This window comes from Neomonachus schauinslandi, chromosome 2 (genome assembly GCF_002201575.2).
Source record: "Neomonachus schauinslandi chromosome 2, ASM220157v2, whole genome shotgun sequence".
NCBI classification, from domain to species: domain Eukaryota; kingdom Metazoa; phylum Chordata; class Mammalia; order Carnivora; family Phocidae; genus Neomonachus; species Neomonachus schauinslandi.
The window spans coordinates 61,578,113-61,595,407 of NC_058404.1; the positions used below are offsets into that span (position 1 = coordinate 61,578,113).

General features: G+C 35.5%; 2 protein-coding genes across 5 annotated transcripts in view; both read left to right on the forward strand.

The window, feature by feature from the left end:
- SPOCK3 (SPARC (osteonectin), cwcv and kazal like domains proteoglycan 3) overlaps window positions 1-17,295 on the forward strand; it is a 479,792-nt gene that overhangs the window by 397,776 nt on the left and 64,721 nt on the right. The gene's annotated exons all lie outside the window — the stretch shown is intronic.
- LOC110588497 (quinone oxidoreductase-like) lies at window positions 2,457-3,524 on the forward strand. The gene is given in 1 exon segment (XM_044912583.1): window positions 2,457-3,524. A coding segment is annotated over 1 exon segment (993 nt). The 5' UTR covers window positions 2,457-2,459; the 3' UTR covers window positions 3,453-3,524.

A 17,295-nucleotide genomic window follows, 5' to 3' on the forward strand; every position in this document is an offset into this window, starting at 1 on the left:
ACTGAGCTACTTAAGAATAGGAGTTCATTAATTCTATGTGCTGAAGGGGGAGAAATCAGAGGTGGAGATGAACCATGAGAGACTATGGACTCTGAGAAACAAACTAAGGGTTCTAGAGGGGAGGGGGTGGGGGGATAGGTTAGCCTGGTGATGGGTATTAAAGAGGGCACGTATTGAATGCAGCACTGGGTGTTATACACAAACAATGAATCAGGGAACATTGCATCAAAAACTAATGATATAATGTATGGTGATTAACATAACATAATAAAATAAAATTTAAAAAAAAAGAATAGGAGTTCAGATGAACATAGGGGAAGAAAAAAGGGAGGAGCAAACCATAGAAACAGACTCAACTATAGAGAACAAACTGAGGGTTACTGGAGGGGAGGTCAGTGGGAGATGGGTTAAATAGGTGATGGGTATTAAGAAGGGCACTTGTTGTGATGAGCACTGGGTGTTGTATGTAAGTGATGAATCACTAAATTCTACACCTGAAACTAATATTACACTGTATGTTAACTAATTGGAATTTAAATAAAAACTTGGAAAAAAAAGAGTTCAATTTTCAGTGAATTTTAAATTATGGATGTTGCATAGAAAAATGATTACTATGGGGAAACATTGATTGGAAACTTTAATTAATTAATATTATGAAATGGTCATTTCTAGATCTTTTTAAATGTTCCAATTGAATATTTTTTAATGGCAAATAAAATAAACAAAACAGACCTTATTTTTTTTTTTTAATTTTTCTAGAGAGATAGCGTGCATGCATGTGCTAGCGGAGAGGGGGAGGGACCAAGGGAGAGAATCTATGCTGAACCTAGAGCCTGACATGGGGCTTGATCTCACAACCCCAATATCATGACCTGAGCCAAAATCAAGAGTCAGATGCTTAACTTATTGAGCCACCCATGCACCCCCAAACAGATCTTTAATTCAAAAAGTTGACTATAGCTTATTATCTTTGTGCAATTTGAATAAAATAAGTGCTAGATACTCTTATTACCCAATCTGGGAAATCTCAATCAAAATGATAAAATTAAAACATTTTTCTAAATTTTTGTTTTCTCCAAGCAGTGATCAGAAAAATGAAGAGAACCTTTGAACTGATATGTTTTTAAAGCTTAAGTGTGACATGATGTATGATAAAATATATTTTTGACCAAAATATGAATAATTATATGACTTTTAATAAGGTTAGAATGTTGCAAATAATAGCAATTCTTTCCAATCATTGCCTTGGGATAGCTGTGTTAAGCTCAACATTACACTCCATATTACTAAATTTAATAATCACAGATCTCTTACCTTATTGACCCCTTGGTAGCATTTTATACAATAACTCCACCAGTCTCCTACCTGAATCATCCCATGCTCTCTAATCATGGTACAAGTAAAGTAGAAATCCATACCTAAGATTATATTACAATCCCCTACATGTTTAAACATTTAAAAAAAATGCTTTTACTGCTATATAATGTATATTTAATTTTATCAATATAAATTGATCTATAATGTATATTATATAGCAGTAAATCACAATGGAAGTAAAAACATTATGAAACTAGAAGGTAATAAAAATAATAAATATCATAGTTTATGGGATGAAGTGAAGTCAATTCTTAGAAATCTTTAGCTTGAGGTCCTTATATCAAAAAAGAAGAAAATGAGAATTATCAATGATCAAACCATCTATCTCAAGAAATTAAAAGAAAAGAGCACATTAAACCCAGAGAAGAAGGAAGAAATAATAAAGACATGAGCATAAATTAATAAAAATGAAAATTAAAAATTGAGATCACAGGAGTTGGGTATTTGCTAATATTAAAACAAATGAAAACCTGAAAATGAAAGAGTGAATAAAGAATATCATGAATAAAAGAGGAGGCATTATGACATAGCCAACAGAAATTAAAAACATAATAAAGGGAACATCTTTCAGTTAATACATTTGAATATCATTAAATAAAATAAATTAAAGTGGACAAATACTGAAGCAACAATAAACTCTTACTTAAATTGATAAAAAAAAGAAATAGAAAATTTAAACAATCTAATCAAAAGAAGATTTAGGCCCAGATATTTAAGGAAAAATAAAAACAATACTAACTTTATTTACACACTTTTGGATAAGGCAAAAAAAAAAAAATAGCACTCCCCAGTTTATTTTATGTGTCCAGCATTAGCTTGATAAAAAAGTATGACAAGGAAATTAATGAGCTCGTCTCATTCATAACAGTAATTGGAAAATGCCTAATAAATAATAAAATTAGTCTAATATGTATGTTTTAGAAAGTATAGTATATCAGAACAAAGTTGAATGAATTCCAGGAAATAAAAGGAGCTTTAACATTAGAAAATCAGTTTTGTTTATAACACTAAAAAAAAAAACAAAAAAGGAATCTGGGTGAGCCTTCGCAGGTTTTGCTTCCCCACTCTAGAACCGGATCACCATGGCGACTGGACAGAAGTTGATGAGAGCGATTGGAGTTTTTGAATTTGGTGGCCCAGAAGTGCTGAAACTCCAGTCGGATATTGCAGTACCAATTCCAAAAGACCATCAGGTTGTGATCAAAGTCCATGCATGTGGTGTAAACCCAGTGGAAACATATATTCGTTCTGGTACTTACAGCAGAAAACCACTCTTACCCTATACTCCTGGTTCAGATGTGGCTGGCATAATAGAAGCCGTTGGAGATAATGTACCAACTTTCAAGAAAGGTGACAGAGTTTTCACTACCAGCACCATCTCTGGGGGCTCCGCCGAGTATGCTCTCGCAGCAGATGACAGTGTTTACACACTGCCAGAAAAACTGGACTTTCAGCAAGGAGCTGCCATCGGTATTCCATATTTTACTGCTTATCGAGCTCTGCTCCACAGTGCCCGTGTGAAAGCTGGAGAAAGTGTGCTGGTTCATGGGGCTAGCGGAGGAGTTGGACTAGCAGCATGCCAAATTGCCAGAGCTTATGGCTTAAAGGTTTTGGGCACAGCCAGTACTGAGGAAGGACAAAACATTGTTTTGCAAAATGGAGCCCACGAAGTGTTCAATCACAGAGAACTTAATTATACTGATAAAATTAAGAAATCTGTTGGTGAAAAAGAAATTGATGTGATCATTGAAATGTTAGCTAATGTAAATCTTAGTAATGATTTGAATCTTCTGTCATATGGAGGATGAGTAATAATTGTTGGCAGCAGAGGTCCTATTGAAATAAACCCACGGGACACCATGGCAAAGGAATCTAGTATAACTGGAGTTGCTTTCTATTCATCAACTAAGGAGGAATTTAGGCAATTTGCAGCCGCCCTTCAAGCTGGAATGGAAATTGGTTGGTTGAGACCTGTAACAGGTTCTCGGTATTCACAGGAGAAGGTGGCCCAGGCTCACGAAAATATCATCCATAACAGTGGGGCTAGTGGGAAAATGATTCTTCTCTTAGAATGATTAATTCTTTCATGTATTTCCTATGCAATTAGAGGTTTCCTGTCCCAGTTTTACTTACACTACCTTTGCTCTAATCAGCATTCGTTTGATTCAGTGAGTTTCTTATATTAAAAAACAAGATTTATCTTTAGAGATGTGGGCATTGGAGTACAATTTATTTTATAGATCACAATATTCTTTATGCCTCCCACCTACCTCTAATCAAGGAGTCATCACAGTAGGAAATAGAATGTCAGTAGTCATTTGGCATTGGGTTCGTTACAGAAACTCCCAGTACTTGATCATTAATTCCATACCTTTGGCTAAAACAAGCTAATTCAAAATAAGTCTGTGTGATTTCCAAGCCTACTTTTCCTTGTAAAGGTTCTTTAGTATCTGATTAACTCAGAACAGTATTGGATTCTGAAGATTTTCTGGACTAAATAAGACCCCTTTTCTAAGCTAATCTCATCTGGATCTACAAATCTCTTGCAAGGGCAAGATAAACAATGTCCAGAGAAATTTGTTTTTTTAACAAATAGTTTTCCACTATTTCCCCAATATTAGAACATCCACTGTGTTGATGGTTGATTACTCATTATCCATATATTCTTTTTTTTTAATTGTACATTTAGTGCCACCTTTTTTTTTTTATTTTATTTTGTTATGCTGTGTTAATCACCAGACATTACATCATTGTTTTTTGATGTGGTGTTCCATGGTTCATTGTTTGTGTGTAACACCCAGTGCTCCATTCAATGTGTGCCCTCTTTAATGCCCATCACCAGGCTGACCCGTCCCCCCCCCCCCCTCCGCTCTGGAACCCTCAGTTTGTTTCTCAGAGTCCATGGTCTCTCGTGGTTCGTCTCCCCTTCTGATATCCCCCCCTTCATTATCCATTTATTCTGTGAAGAGAGCAGCCTTATTTTTGGTATAATATGATAGGTAGGTACATAGTCTCCCGATAGATACTTCCTGATGATTTGATTTTCAAAATAGATTTAGAATTATCTGTGCAATGGGAGTCCTATGTTTTTATTTAAATTACTAAACAAATTTGGCACATTAAGAGGGATCTGCTTTTGTCTTCATTACATGATAACCTGCAGTAAATTCTGTAGAAAAATAAAACCTGTGTTTATCTATTTCGTCTTTATATTGTACTTGCCTTACATCTCTTTTACGTAGTTCCTAATGGTTAATTTCTAACAGTGTTCTGTGCTGGATGTCCTTATCGAAACTAAATAAAGGGATGATTACTTAGAAAAAAATTAAAAATCATATGTTTAAAATTATTTAATCAATTTCAATGTCCATTCCTGACAAAAAGTTTCAGAAATTAGTGATCAAGTAAAAAAACTTCCTTAATCAGATAAATTCTTCTACAAAAATGTCTATAGCAAATATGGTTAATGATAAAATGTTGAACACATTGTTTTTGAGACAGGGTCCATGACAGGGATTCCTGGTATGATGATTTACATTCAGTATTTTATCCAACTGTCCTAGAAGTACAGTAAATCCACAAAATTAAATAAAAGGAGTAATAAGAATGCAAGAAATTAAACTACTTTTATTCACAGACAATGTGAATATATATTAAAATCCAAAGGAATCTGGAAGTAAACTTTTAGAATAAATAAGTGAATTTGAAAAAGACTGCTTATGTAATTTCACTATAAAGCTAATTTTATTTTTATTTATAAGAAATAAAGGGAAAATAAAAGCTTAAGTGTTATCACTTAAATAGTATCAAGAAATATCAGACTTAGAAATGAATTTTATTAAAAATACACAAGACCAGAGGTTCTAGGTGTCTCATTTTGTTGGGCTTCCAACTCTTGATTTTGGCTCACGTCATGATCTTGGGGTCGTGAGATTGAGCCTTGTGTTGCCCTCTGCACTCGATGGGAGTCTGCTTGAGATGCTCTCCCTCTGCCCCTAACCCCTAAATAAATAAATCTTAAAATACACACACACACACAAGACTACTACAGAGAAAACATAAAATATTGAAAGCAAGAAAACTTAAATAACTAGGGGTATGTACTATGTCTATGAATAGAAAGCATCAAAATTGATCTTTGGGAACAAAACAAACAAAGAAAAAAGAGACAAATGAAAAAACAGACTCAATTATAGAGAACAAACTGATGGTTATCAGAGGGGAGGTGGGTGGGGGGATGGGTGAAATAGGTGATAGGGATTAAGGGTACACTTATCATGATGAGCACTGAGTAATGTATAGAATTGCTGAGTTACTATGTTGTACACCCAAAACTAATATAACACTGTATGTTAAGTATACTGGAATTAAAATTTTAAAAATTGATCTTTGAAATAAATGATATCCTAGTCAAAATCCTAGGTGAGCTTTTGTGGAAATTAACAAACTGTTTTTAAAATTTATATGAACTGTATTAGACCAAGAATAGTCAAGTAACTGAAGCAAACAAGAATCACATATATGAAAATACTTCTAAAAAATTAGATACTGTGAAGCTTTAAGCAATTATAGAAGCCATGGTAAGCATTTGATTAAAAATTTTCTTTGGATTTTTTTTAAGATTTTATTTATTTATTTGACAGAAAGATAGAGAGAGAGCACAAGTAGGCAGAGAGGCAGGCAGAGAGAGAGGGAGAAGGCTGAGCAGGTGAGCCCCCCACAGGGCTCAATCCCAGGACCCTGGGATCGGGTCCCACATCAGGCTCCCTGCTCCTTGGGAGCCTGCTTCTCCCTCTGCCTCTCTCTCTCTCTCTCTCTCTCTGTCTCTCATGAATAAATAAATAAAATCTTTAAAAAATATATATAAATAAATAAATAGATAAATTAGAAAAAATATATTGGAGGGTATTTCAGTGGTACTCTGATCAAATGAAAGATTTTGTTTGAAAAGACAATGAAATTTTCAGAATTAGAAGCTAAATAAGAGAAACCTCTCCATACTTTCAAATATATATATATATGTATGTATATATGTTTTATGTATATATATTATATGTATGTTTTGTCATATACTTTTTTAAAGATTTTATTTATTTGAAAGAGAGACAGAAATAGCATGAGTGGGGGGAGGGGCAGAGGGAGAGACTCTTCAAGCAGACTTCCCACTGAGTATGGATTCCCCACGTGGGGCTCCATCCCACCACCCATGAGATCATGACCTGAGCTGAAACCAAGAGTTGGATGCTTAACCGACTGAGCCACCCATGTGCCCCTGTTTTGTTTTTGACAATACATCCCATGTGCCAACTGAGCAAGCTAGTGATATACTGGAAATTTAATTATATATTATTTTCATAGTTTGGATTGTAATATGAGGATCCCATTTTGCCATTTAAATCTCTAAAATGTCTTAAATCTATTTCATGATGACAAGATGTACACAAACATACACCCATACTCACAGGTCCTATTAATATCTCCATGATATTGCTGGCAGAGAGTATATTTGTCTAGTATCTCAACAAAAACCATGCAACAAATATGTTTCATTGATTTAGGTGATCTGTGAAGAGAAATTAAATGAAACTACTATTAGTGATACATTATCACATTTTATATGCTTTATCCAAATGTCAATTCCCTCTAGCAAAAGACTATCAAGGCCACACCTGCAGTCAAAAAAGTAGATTGCTTGTCTCATTGCAATAAAGGAGAACACACTTTTGGACTTGTGTTAAATGGTTTCAGAAAGTATTCCGAAAGCTGGGACTTGGCTCTGGATTAAATATTGTGAGATGAGAACATAATACCATGTTTGTTTTGCTTAAGGATTTTTATCGATAGGATGAAAGGAATAAAGTAGAATTAAAGTCATGACGGATAAAATTGCAGTAGTTACCCATATTAGGAAAAGGCCAGGGCAGGGGATTATTTGGCTAATTTTGTAGTATGGACACATGTTTGTTTTATCGGTGTTCAGATATGATTGCAGAGTAGTCTCAATTTTTATCTTGCTCCCTCATGGTCACAGAGTGGCCTTGTCTGGTGGTGTTCTGTTCTGTGAAATAGCCCAGCTTAGCTATGAGGCCAGACTGACTCCAAGTATCACTAAGGCGTCAGCATCAGCACCCAGCTATCTCTGGCTCTCAGGGACTGCTTTTCTCTTTCTCACATACAATATCAACTGTTCACTACATCAATATAGTGAGATCGTGTTTTTAGCTCTATTGTAAGATTAAGCATTAAAACGTCAGAGACGGGTGTCTGGGTGGTTCAGTTGGTTAAGTGTCAGACTCTTGATGTAGGCTCAGGTCATGATCTCAGGGTCATGAGATCAAGCCCAGGGTGGAGCTCCACACTCAGCAGGGAGTCTGCTTGAGATTCTCTCCCTCTGCCCCTCCCCCCTCCCCCAAAATAAAAATAAATAAAAATAAAACCTCAGAGAATAATTTGCCTAAAGTAATGCAGGATTTGAACCCTAACTCTCTGACTCAAAGCATATTCCTTTTCAATCCCTTCACATTGGTCCATAGTGACTATAATAAACATAAATACCTTGGGCGCCTGGGTGGCTCAGTCGTTAAGCGTCTGCCTTCGGCTCAGGTCATGATCCCAGGGTCCTGGGATCGAGTCCCACATCGGGCTCCCCGCTTGGCGGGAAGCCTGCTTCTCCCTCTCCCACTCCCCCTGCTAGTGTTCCTGCTCTCGCTGCCTCTCCCTGTGTCAAATAAATAAAATCTTTAAAAAAATAAAATAAAATAAAAAAATAAACATAAATACCTCTTAAAATGCTCTGTGAAATTCTTTATTATCTTTTGTTCTCATATTAGCCAGAGTATAATGAGCATGGAACAGAGGAGATGACTAAAGATTAGCAATAAGAACCTAGAAAGAAGATTAATTTAATTACTATTGTAATGGAACTAATGTGAGTTAGCTCCTTGGAGAGTTAAGGTAGCGATTACACCAAGTGCAGTTGTCACACAAAGGAAACTTTATTTACCACAAATAAGGAGATCATGGGAATGATTTCCAAAGCCACAACTCCCTGAGTGGGAGTGAGTGGGTTCCTTTTATTTAGAGTTAGGATGAATATTCAGGAAGGGGTCTTGTTGTCACATGTAAAGCGGACATAAGGTTGCAGCAGGTAGGTATACTTAGAAAATGTGCCAAACATATATCCTACCATATGTTGATGAAGCTTCTGCTCCTCCTTGGGTGGAGATTTTAACTCAACATTATAATGAAGCAGAGGTAACTGACACAAGGGGAGGGGGCCATGGGCTTGCTTCCAGAGCCAGTATAAACTGGATGGGGCCTTGGGCTCCCTACCTCAGGTAAGGAATGCAGGGTCTTGCTTATGTTTGAAACAACACTGGGAGAGTTTTACCTTTGATTTCTCGTCTCTGATGGGGTTAGCTATTTCCAGGCCCTGTAGAGACTGTGAGCTTTTGCATTCCCTTTGTTTCCTTAGAATCCTTAACTACTGAGGTTTTTGCATTTCTTTGTAGTTCTCACACCTCCTAGGAAGTTGCACAAGAAGTGTGCTTGAGCAAGTAAGGCAAAGACCACAGAAAGTAGCTGGGGGTCTAAAATGACTTTTCAGGTGTCAATGAAAGCTGTATCTTGTCTTTCTTTTTTGGGGGACCCCTAACTCTTTTTGCTTACCGTATTGCTTAAGCAGTAAAAAGAAGTAACACTACAGTATATAATCTATTTAACAAAAGATCTTCACGTTTTCTGATCAGTTGTTGATAATGACACCTTATATTATTAGCTGGAGTGAGAGAAGTGAAAGGATCAAAAGAAGGACAGAAAGAGGAAAGAGGGGGGAAATCAGGCAGGTGAGTAGGCAAGGAATGGAAGAAAGAAAAAAGTACACATTTTTCCCAGGCACAGCAGTCTGCTAATGTTCATCCATTTATCTTTCACTATTGAAGATCATCGTAAATGAGGGATATGTAACAAAATTCTTCTATGAACTGTCTTATACTTCATGTAAATGCATTTCAATTCTCACGTTTTCTTGTCACTCTAGTTTTTTAAACTCGCAAACTGCATCAAAGCAAATTTATATGTTTACTAACAACAGATATTTGTTAAAAAGGTCATTGAAATCAATAGTCTATTGTACCGATTTTTATGTTAAAGAGAGAGCAAAATGACTTTGTTCTATTTGAGAAATAATGAGATTTTCATGTCATCAAACAGAAATACTTTTAGTCCCAATGGAACCCATTTTGCTTCTGTCTGTAAATGAGGACTTTATAGACAGGGCTCAGTTAGAAATGCATGAACTGGGGCGCCTGGGTGGCTCAGATGGTTAAGCGTCTGCCTTCGGCTCAGGTCATGATCTCAGGGTCCTGGGATCGAGTCCCGCATCGGGCTCCCTGCTCCTTGGGAGCCTGTTTCTCCCTCTGCCTTTCTCTCTCGCTCTGTCTCTCATGAATAAAAAAAAAAAAAAATCTTTAAAAAAAAAAAATTAAAAAAAAAAAGAAATGCATGAACCACTCTAGCTATTTCAAGGTAATTTAATATATTGCCATACAACTGAAAGTGTTGAAGAAGAAAAGTCAAAGAAGGCAGATACTCGGATTTCATGTTTTTGCTAGCCAGTAGGGAGTGAGACAATAGATACCAAAATAAACTGGAGATGAGTGATTTTTAGGAAATGAAAATCCAGAGGGGCAGCTGTAAAATTTCACATGTAACAATGCTCTTAAGCTGGCTTGCTCCTGCTAGAGAAATAAAAATACCGATACTGTTCCACTTCTGAATTCAAAATACAGCGTGAGTCTCAGCTGAGTGGAATCTACTATGGAAACATGCTGGTAGGGATTCCGGAAATGTAGTTCAAAGTCTTACTGCTCTGCAACACACTAGAAAACATAGAAGGGGGGGGGGGACAACGGTCCTGAGTTGCCAGCAGTTACTATGGCATTGTGATTTCCTCAAGACTAAGATAGAAAATCATAAGAAAATTCTATCAACTTCCCGGGGCACCTGGGTGGCCCAGTCAGTTAAGCATCTGCCTTCAGCTTAGGTCATGATCTTGGGGTTCTGGGATCAAGCCTGGCATTGGGCTCCCTGCTCAGCAGGGAGGCTGCTTCTCCCTCTGCCCTTCCCCCTCTTCATGATCTCTCTCTCTCAAACAAATAAATAAAATCTTAAAAAAAAAAAAAAGAAAATTCTATTAACTTCCATGGAAAGAAAACTTTAGAGCAGAGGAAATATTGTAAAACTCAAATGCTATTTGGGACCAAGAGTTAGAAAGGGAAGGAATGCAAATAGCAAGAAGGATTTTTTTTTTCTTTCTTATTGGATGAATAAAAGGGTTGAAATAGGTGATCGTTAATTTTAATTTTTTTTTCATGTAATGTGTCCTACTCAAACTGTAGTATTGGGAGAAGAAACTAACAGAAAGGCAAGTTTAATCAAAATATATCGTTAAGTACAGTGTTCACTCTGCTCATTAGCATCAGTAGTCCTGGGTTCACAGTGATGTTCAAAATAATGATACCAATAGGTTTTACCTGTTACATGTTTACTTTGCTTTAAGAAAGGCTAAAGGGCAAACAACAACACAGCATGCATAACGACAGCATGATGGAGCTTTCCAGGCATGACTTCTGTTACTGTCACTCTACCTGGAACATGCAATAAACCCAAATGATGAAGATGACAGATCTTCATCACTCATCTCCAGTTTATTTTGGTATCTATTGTCTCACTCCCTACTGGCTAGCCATCTTACCTCAAGAATCCATCTGCAATGATTTTCTTTTAGTTTTTATGCATAATCACAGCCTTGAGAGTTTTGTAACTCCTTTTCCATTCTCACTATAGGTTGCTTATTACTTGAAACAACAATGAACTATAGATGCTTGGTCTGGCACATGGTCCTTGGCTGGATTCTCATTAATTTTTAAATCTGATATAGATATACTACTAAAACTTCCTTGAGTTAACATTGCAAGTGTTTGAAACTTAATCATAATAATGTATACTTTAAGACAAATAAATCATAATAAAAATGCTAATAATCCAATCATATTTTTAAATTTTAATAATTTTTTTCATACCTGATATAATATATTCACATATTTGATATGTATGGGAGTAATGATGTTTAAGGTTTTTAAAATATTTTATCTTATAAGAAATATTTTCATGAAAGTCATGCAAATAGCCTTTCAGTTTCACCATTGTATAACTTAGCTCATTTGCATGCAAAATAGAAACATCATCCCCCATCTGGTGGAAACTCCTCTTAATTAGAGGTAAATTGCCTAAGAAATAAACAATCTCCAAGGAGATGACCTTGTTAAAACAAAATTATTCACTTATGGTGAACTGCAAAAAAGAAGCTATAAAATGTGTAGCGTTACTGCTGATAATCAAAAGACTTAAGTTATTTATTATTGAGGTCACAACAAAAACTGGAGACTTCTAAAGTACTTTAAGACACTAATATAAGGACATTTTCTAATTTGTGGATTCAAATTAAAATGCGACATGCATTTAACTGTTCTATATTGCTTATGTATATAATATTTAAGTAGAAGGAAAGTAGTAATTAAGAAAAATATACCTAGACCTTAACAATATTGCATAATTTAACCATTTTTGTCAACATTATTTTTAAATAACACCGCTTTCTACAATTCCTGATTACCTTTGAGTCTAGCACAAGCAGTATAAATTTATTAACCTTTTATTGTGCTTTTCTATGAACAGCAATTACATTCTAATACAGTATTAGCTTGTATCTTTTAGTATATGTGAAAGAAAATTGGCTACACCATTTAAATAGTGTTTATTGTAGGGGATTTTCTGAAATATGTAGTGTTTTATAAACTTAAAAATTCTTCCATTTGTTTCAGATTTATATATGTTGCTCTTGAAAAGCCAGTCAGGTTTTATTATTTCAGATGATTGCCGAGTATACCAACCTTTGCGGTTATGACTTCATTTTTACCTTACAGTAATTCTCTTAATGGCTACTAGAATTGATTGCAAAAGTAGGCATGCCTTCTATTAATATTATGCAAGAGTAAAAGCAGTTCTTGGCAGGTTCCTGAATGGAATTCATCTGTTTAAATATGCATTTTTTTTATTACTGTCTAACCTTCTACAACCTTTAATGTCTATCTTTGCCATTAAAGATTAATCCACCAGTCTATCAGATAAAATAATAATCCAAATGGATCTGCATTACTTCACCTCACCTATTAAGTCAGATGAGACTATATTTTTACTCTTTGTAGATATATATGTCACAATAAATCACCATCCAGTAGGAAAGAAAACCTAGTATAATGTAATACTATGTTTGCAAAATATATGGACTGTCAAATATACTTTATGAATATCCAAAATTTTCCGGACCTACAAAAGGAGAATCTCAAAGAAAATTAACAAAAAGGAATAGCACTATAGTTTCCATTGATTTAGCCATTTGTCCATCCATCCAACCAATAATTTTTAAAGTTCTATTTGTTATCCTATTTATTAATTATGCTGTGCAGAAGATTAGGTATTCGTGAAAAAGATAAGATAGGTGTAGTTTCATTTACCTTGTGCTAAGTATCCATTTCTATCTATGTATGTCTCTATCTATCTCTATATAGATACCTATATCTATGTACCTATATGTAGGTAGAGATAGATATAGGTATAGATATCGACATACATCTCCATAGATCATTATTGCCCAGAAGAAAATACAGTTCTGTAAAAAGTAAATAAATAAATAATTTTTTGATAATGCTATGTATTTTATCACTCAGAGATGCATATTTGTTGAAAGCATTTAATAAAACTCTTCATAAACTATGCAGAAAATAAATATGTTTAAAAATTTTTGGAGCTCTGTGTTTATTAAGTACTTTTTCACTGTGGAATCCTTTTTCATGAAACAAAACGTAACAGAAAACGTGATCCGTGAGGCATGTGGAAAACGCTGTGGCGGAAGAGACTGTTAAATCAGTGTATTTTTCTCATGCTGGCAGTGATTAGAAACCAACTTGGAAACAGATGGGAAATGCATGCTCTCTTTTTCATCACTTTCTTCAATATACAATTATGAGTGATACTTAATGATACTTAATGTTTAAAAGGCAGAGATGTAGAGAGATTTTAAATATACCTGAAAACATACATTTGAGAAGAGATTTTTAACCTCCGCCCTGTACGTTGTAGGTGATTTGAGTTACATTCTGTGACACTGTGAATAGTGTGACATCAGCTCAATGCATGTCTCCTGTTACTGAATTATGTCCCTCAAAATTCATGAATGTAGAAGTGCTAATTCCCAGTACCTCAGAATATGACTATTTGGAGAGAGAATCTTTCAAGAGGTGATTAAAGCAAAGTAAGGTCATATTGGTGGGCCCTGATCCTATGTGACCAATGTCCTTAAACAAAGAGAAGATGAGGACACAGTTGACACAGATTGGGGGTGACCATGGAGGACACAGTTAGAAGGCAGCCATCTGCAAGCCAAGGAGAGATGCCTTAGAAGGAGCCAAACCCGTCAACACCTTGATTTGGACTTCTATCTTCCAAAACTGTGAGAAAATAAACCTCTGTTGTTTAAGCCACCCAGTCTATAGTATTCTGTTATGACATCCCTGGAAAACTAATAGACCTACTAAGCATTTTCTTTAGGTCATATGGTCCAGTGGGGTCCTCAAACCCAACAGAAGGTAACAATGTGGTGCTGCACTCACCCCTCACCAGTGAAAAAAATCTTAAAGCCCCCTTCTTCCACAGAAGCTGTTGGTGAAACCCATCTTCCTTTCGTTTTTTTTTTTTTTTTTAAGATTTTATTTATTTGAGAGAGAATGAGAGAGAGCACATGAGAGGGGGGAGGGTCAGAGGGAGAAGCAGACTCCCTGCTCAGCAGGGAGCCTGATGTGGGACTCGATCCCGGCACTCCAGGATCATGACCTGAGCCGAAGGCAGTCACTTAACCAACTGAGCCACCCAGGCGCCCCCTTTCGGTTTTATAGAGTACTTCATGGTCTGTGGTTTCCAAATTAATACGGGGTCGTTATCAAAATTAGTTCAGGATTTTTCTCTCATTAACTCTTCAGTTAATCACGTTTTTTTTTTTAAAGATTCTTTTATTTATTTATTTGACAGACAGAGACACAGCGAGAGAGGGAACACAAGCAGGGGGAGTGGGAGAGGGAGAAGCAGGCTCCCCACTGGGCAGGGAGCCCGATGCGGGGCTCGATCCCAGGACCCTGGGATCATGACCTGAGCCGAAGGCAGACGCTTAACGACTGAGCCACCCAGGCGCCCTAGTTAATCACTTTGAATAAAAGAATAGAAATAATCTTTTGCATATTTAGATGAGTTAGATAAATACTCATTGTTCCTTCCATAAATATCAATGAATAACTCTGGGTATGGGATAATAATAGCCTTTCTGGTTATATGATCATAAATGTGTAATGTTTAAATTAAAGCTGTAGTGTAATGTTCCATTAATAGAAAATATCTGCTAAAAAATAGAAAATATCAGCAGGTATTTGAAGTCTCAAATACATTGATTCAAAAACTTTAGTTTAAAAAGTGTTGACACGACTTGATATTTATTCTCCTCCTCACCTAACAGAAATGGATTTATCTCTGTTGTGTACAACATTAAATATTCCAACAAAGTTTGTCATCTTTAAGATGTTTGCCTAGAATGCTACTGTGTCACTTGATTTTGTCCCTTGTTGCTCCTGCTATTCAGAGAGCCCTTTTTTAAAACCTCAAATGCCACTGATGTCAGCAGGTAATGAATCATGTATTACTAATGCCCAAATGCCTGCTTGGAGACTCATCCATTCAACCTGTGCCCTCTAATGTCTGAACAGAATGCCTCTCGGAATAAAACACCTCAATCCTTAGGCTGCTTCTCAAAAAGAAAATTACTTATGAATCAGAAAGTTTCACATACACTTGTGAACATCAATATTCTTTAATGGCTATAGAAATCGTAGCTCATGTTTTAATAAAACTGTGTGATTTATAACAATGCTGAAGACTCATGGTTTCACTTCCATAATTTATCACTTACAAATTTTAGTACAACTTTAATGCACCCCACACACAGACTGAAATAATCCTCGGTAAGGAATTACTCTCTAAGATGTATGCGAGTGTGTGCTCCTGTATGTGTTTATATTTGTCAGAGAGGATTTGGAGGGCAATTTACCTGATTTTGTACTTTTGTGTGGCAGAGACATGAGTATTGTATTATAATAAGATCTACTCCAAATCCTTTTGTCCCTCTATGACAATGCCTGGAGGAATTTTTAACTGAGCTTTTTTTTTTTTTTTTAAAGATTTTATTTATTTATTTGTCAGAGAGAGAGAAAGAGAGAGAGAGAACAAGCAGGGGGAGCAGCAGGTAGAGGGAGAGGAAGAAGCAGGCTCCCCGCTGAGCCAGGAGCCCGATGCGGGGCTCGATCCCAGGACCCTGGGATCATGACCCGAGCTGAAGGCAGACGCTTAACCAACTGAGCTACCCAGGCATCCCTTAACTGAGCTTTTTAATAAAGGCATGGTTTAAAATTGGACTCTGCTTTGGAATGAGACTTATCTGCATTTTATTGTATAATTAGGTAATTGTGTGTGTGTGTATGTGTGTGTACATTTCCATTTACATATATGTTCTGCTTTAAATTTCAGTTCCTCTTTATTTCAGGCAAAGCTTCTAGATTTTCTTTAATGAGGCATCCTCCTTTGTTTTCAAAATGTCAGAGACATGTTGATCTTTTCCTACATCCATGCTATTCTTGTCCCTCCTATCTTTCTTAACAATTTTAGTCTCTGCTTTTGAATTTTCTCATACAGTCTTGAACTTGATTCTTGAAGGAAACATTCTGAAACACCCACAAAATTTCCAGCATCATTTACTTATTAGTCGGGAAATGTTCTCTTTTTCTCTAATTTATATGTTCTTCGTGTTTCATGTATGTATTGTCTCCCTCAAGGCAGTGATGTGTATATTTTTACATTCTGCCTTGGGAATAACTTTCTCATCAGACTTCATGTTGAAAACATAATTCACAATGAAGAAACTGCCACTTACTTTGAAACTTAATGACCATATTCCTAAGGGTATTTAGGGATCTAACTTTCCTTCACTACGTGAGGTCAGTTCTGTAGACTATATACATGCTATATTCATTTTGAGTTGGATTGTCCTAGACAAATATGTAACTCAAGCCATTTTTGTGCTGGAGAACTTTTCCAACCTTCATTAAGTTTGTATAAATCACTATCAATACTACTTAATTTCTCAAAAATTGAAATATAAATAAATAAAAACTAAAACGGTGTACATTTTAAATATGTTTAAAATGGTTTGTGAGGTTAAAAGTTTCTATTTTACAGAGATCAGTTTCTGTATGTCCCAAGAGTCTTTAAATGTTCATATTCTATGACCCCGTAACTCCATTTCTAAGATTTTTCAAAGAGACAGCAATAATTGTTGAATAAAGGTTTGTCCTAGTTCTTTTTATATACACATAAGTTGGAATATTGTATTCCTTATATACAATATTTATTTGTGGGAATTTTTAACAAGTTATATATTCAAATAATGGTATTTTTACATCTACCATATCTTTTGCTGTCAGATGTTTTTATAACCTGAGAAAACTATCACTTTATAATGTAAAACAAAGGAGTAATATTAAAAATTATTTGTCTGAAAAAAAATAAAAATAAAAATTATTTGTCTGACATGGCCCAAGTTATGCAAAATTTACATAGCAGATAAGCAAAGTAAATATTGAACATTGGATACCTATTAGTGAGGGTGTTAAATATATAGTTTTATGTTTATTCTTATTAATATACATTATAAAATGTATATGTTTATAAAATTGGCGTCTCTTATGTTGGTAAACAGAA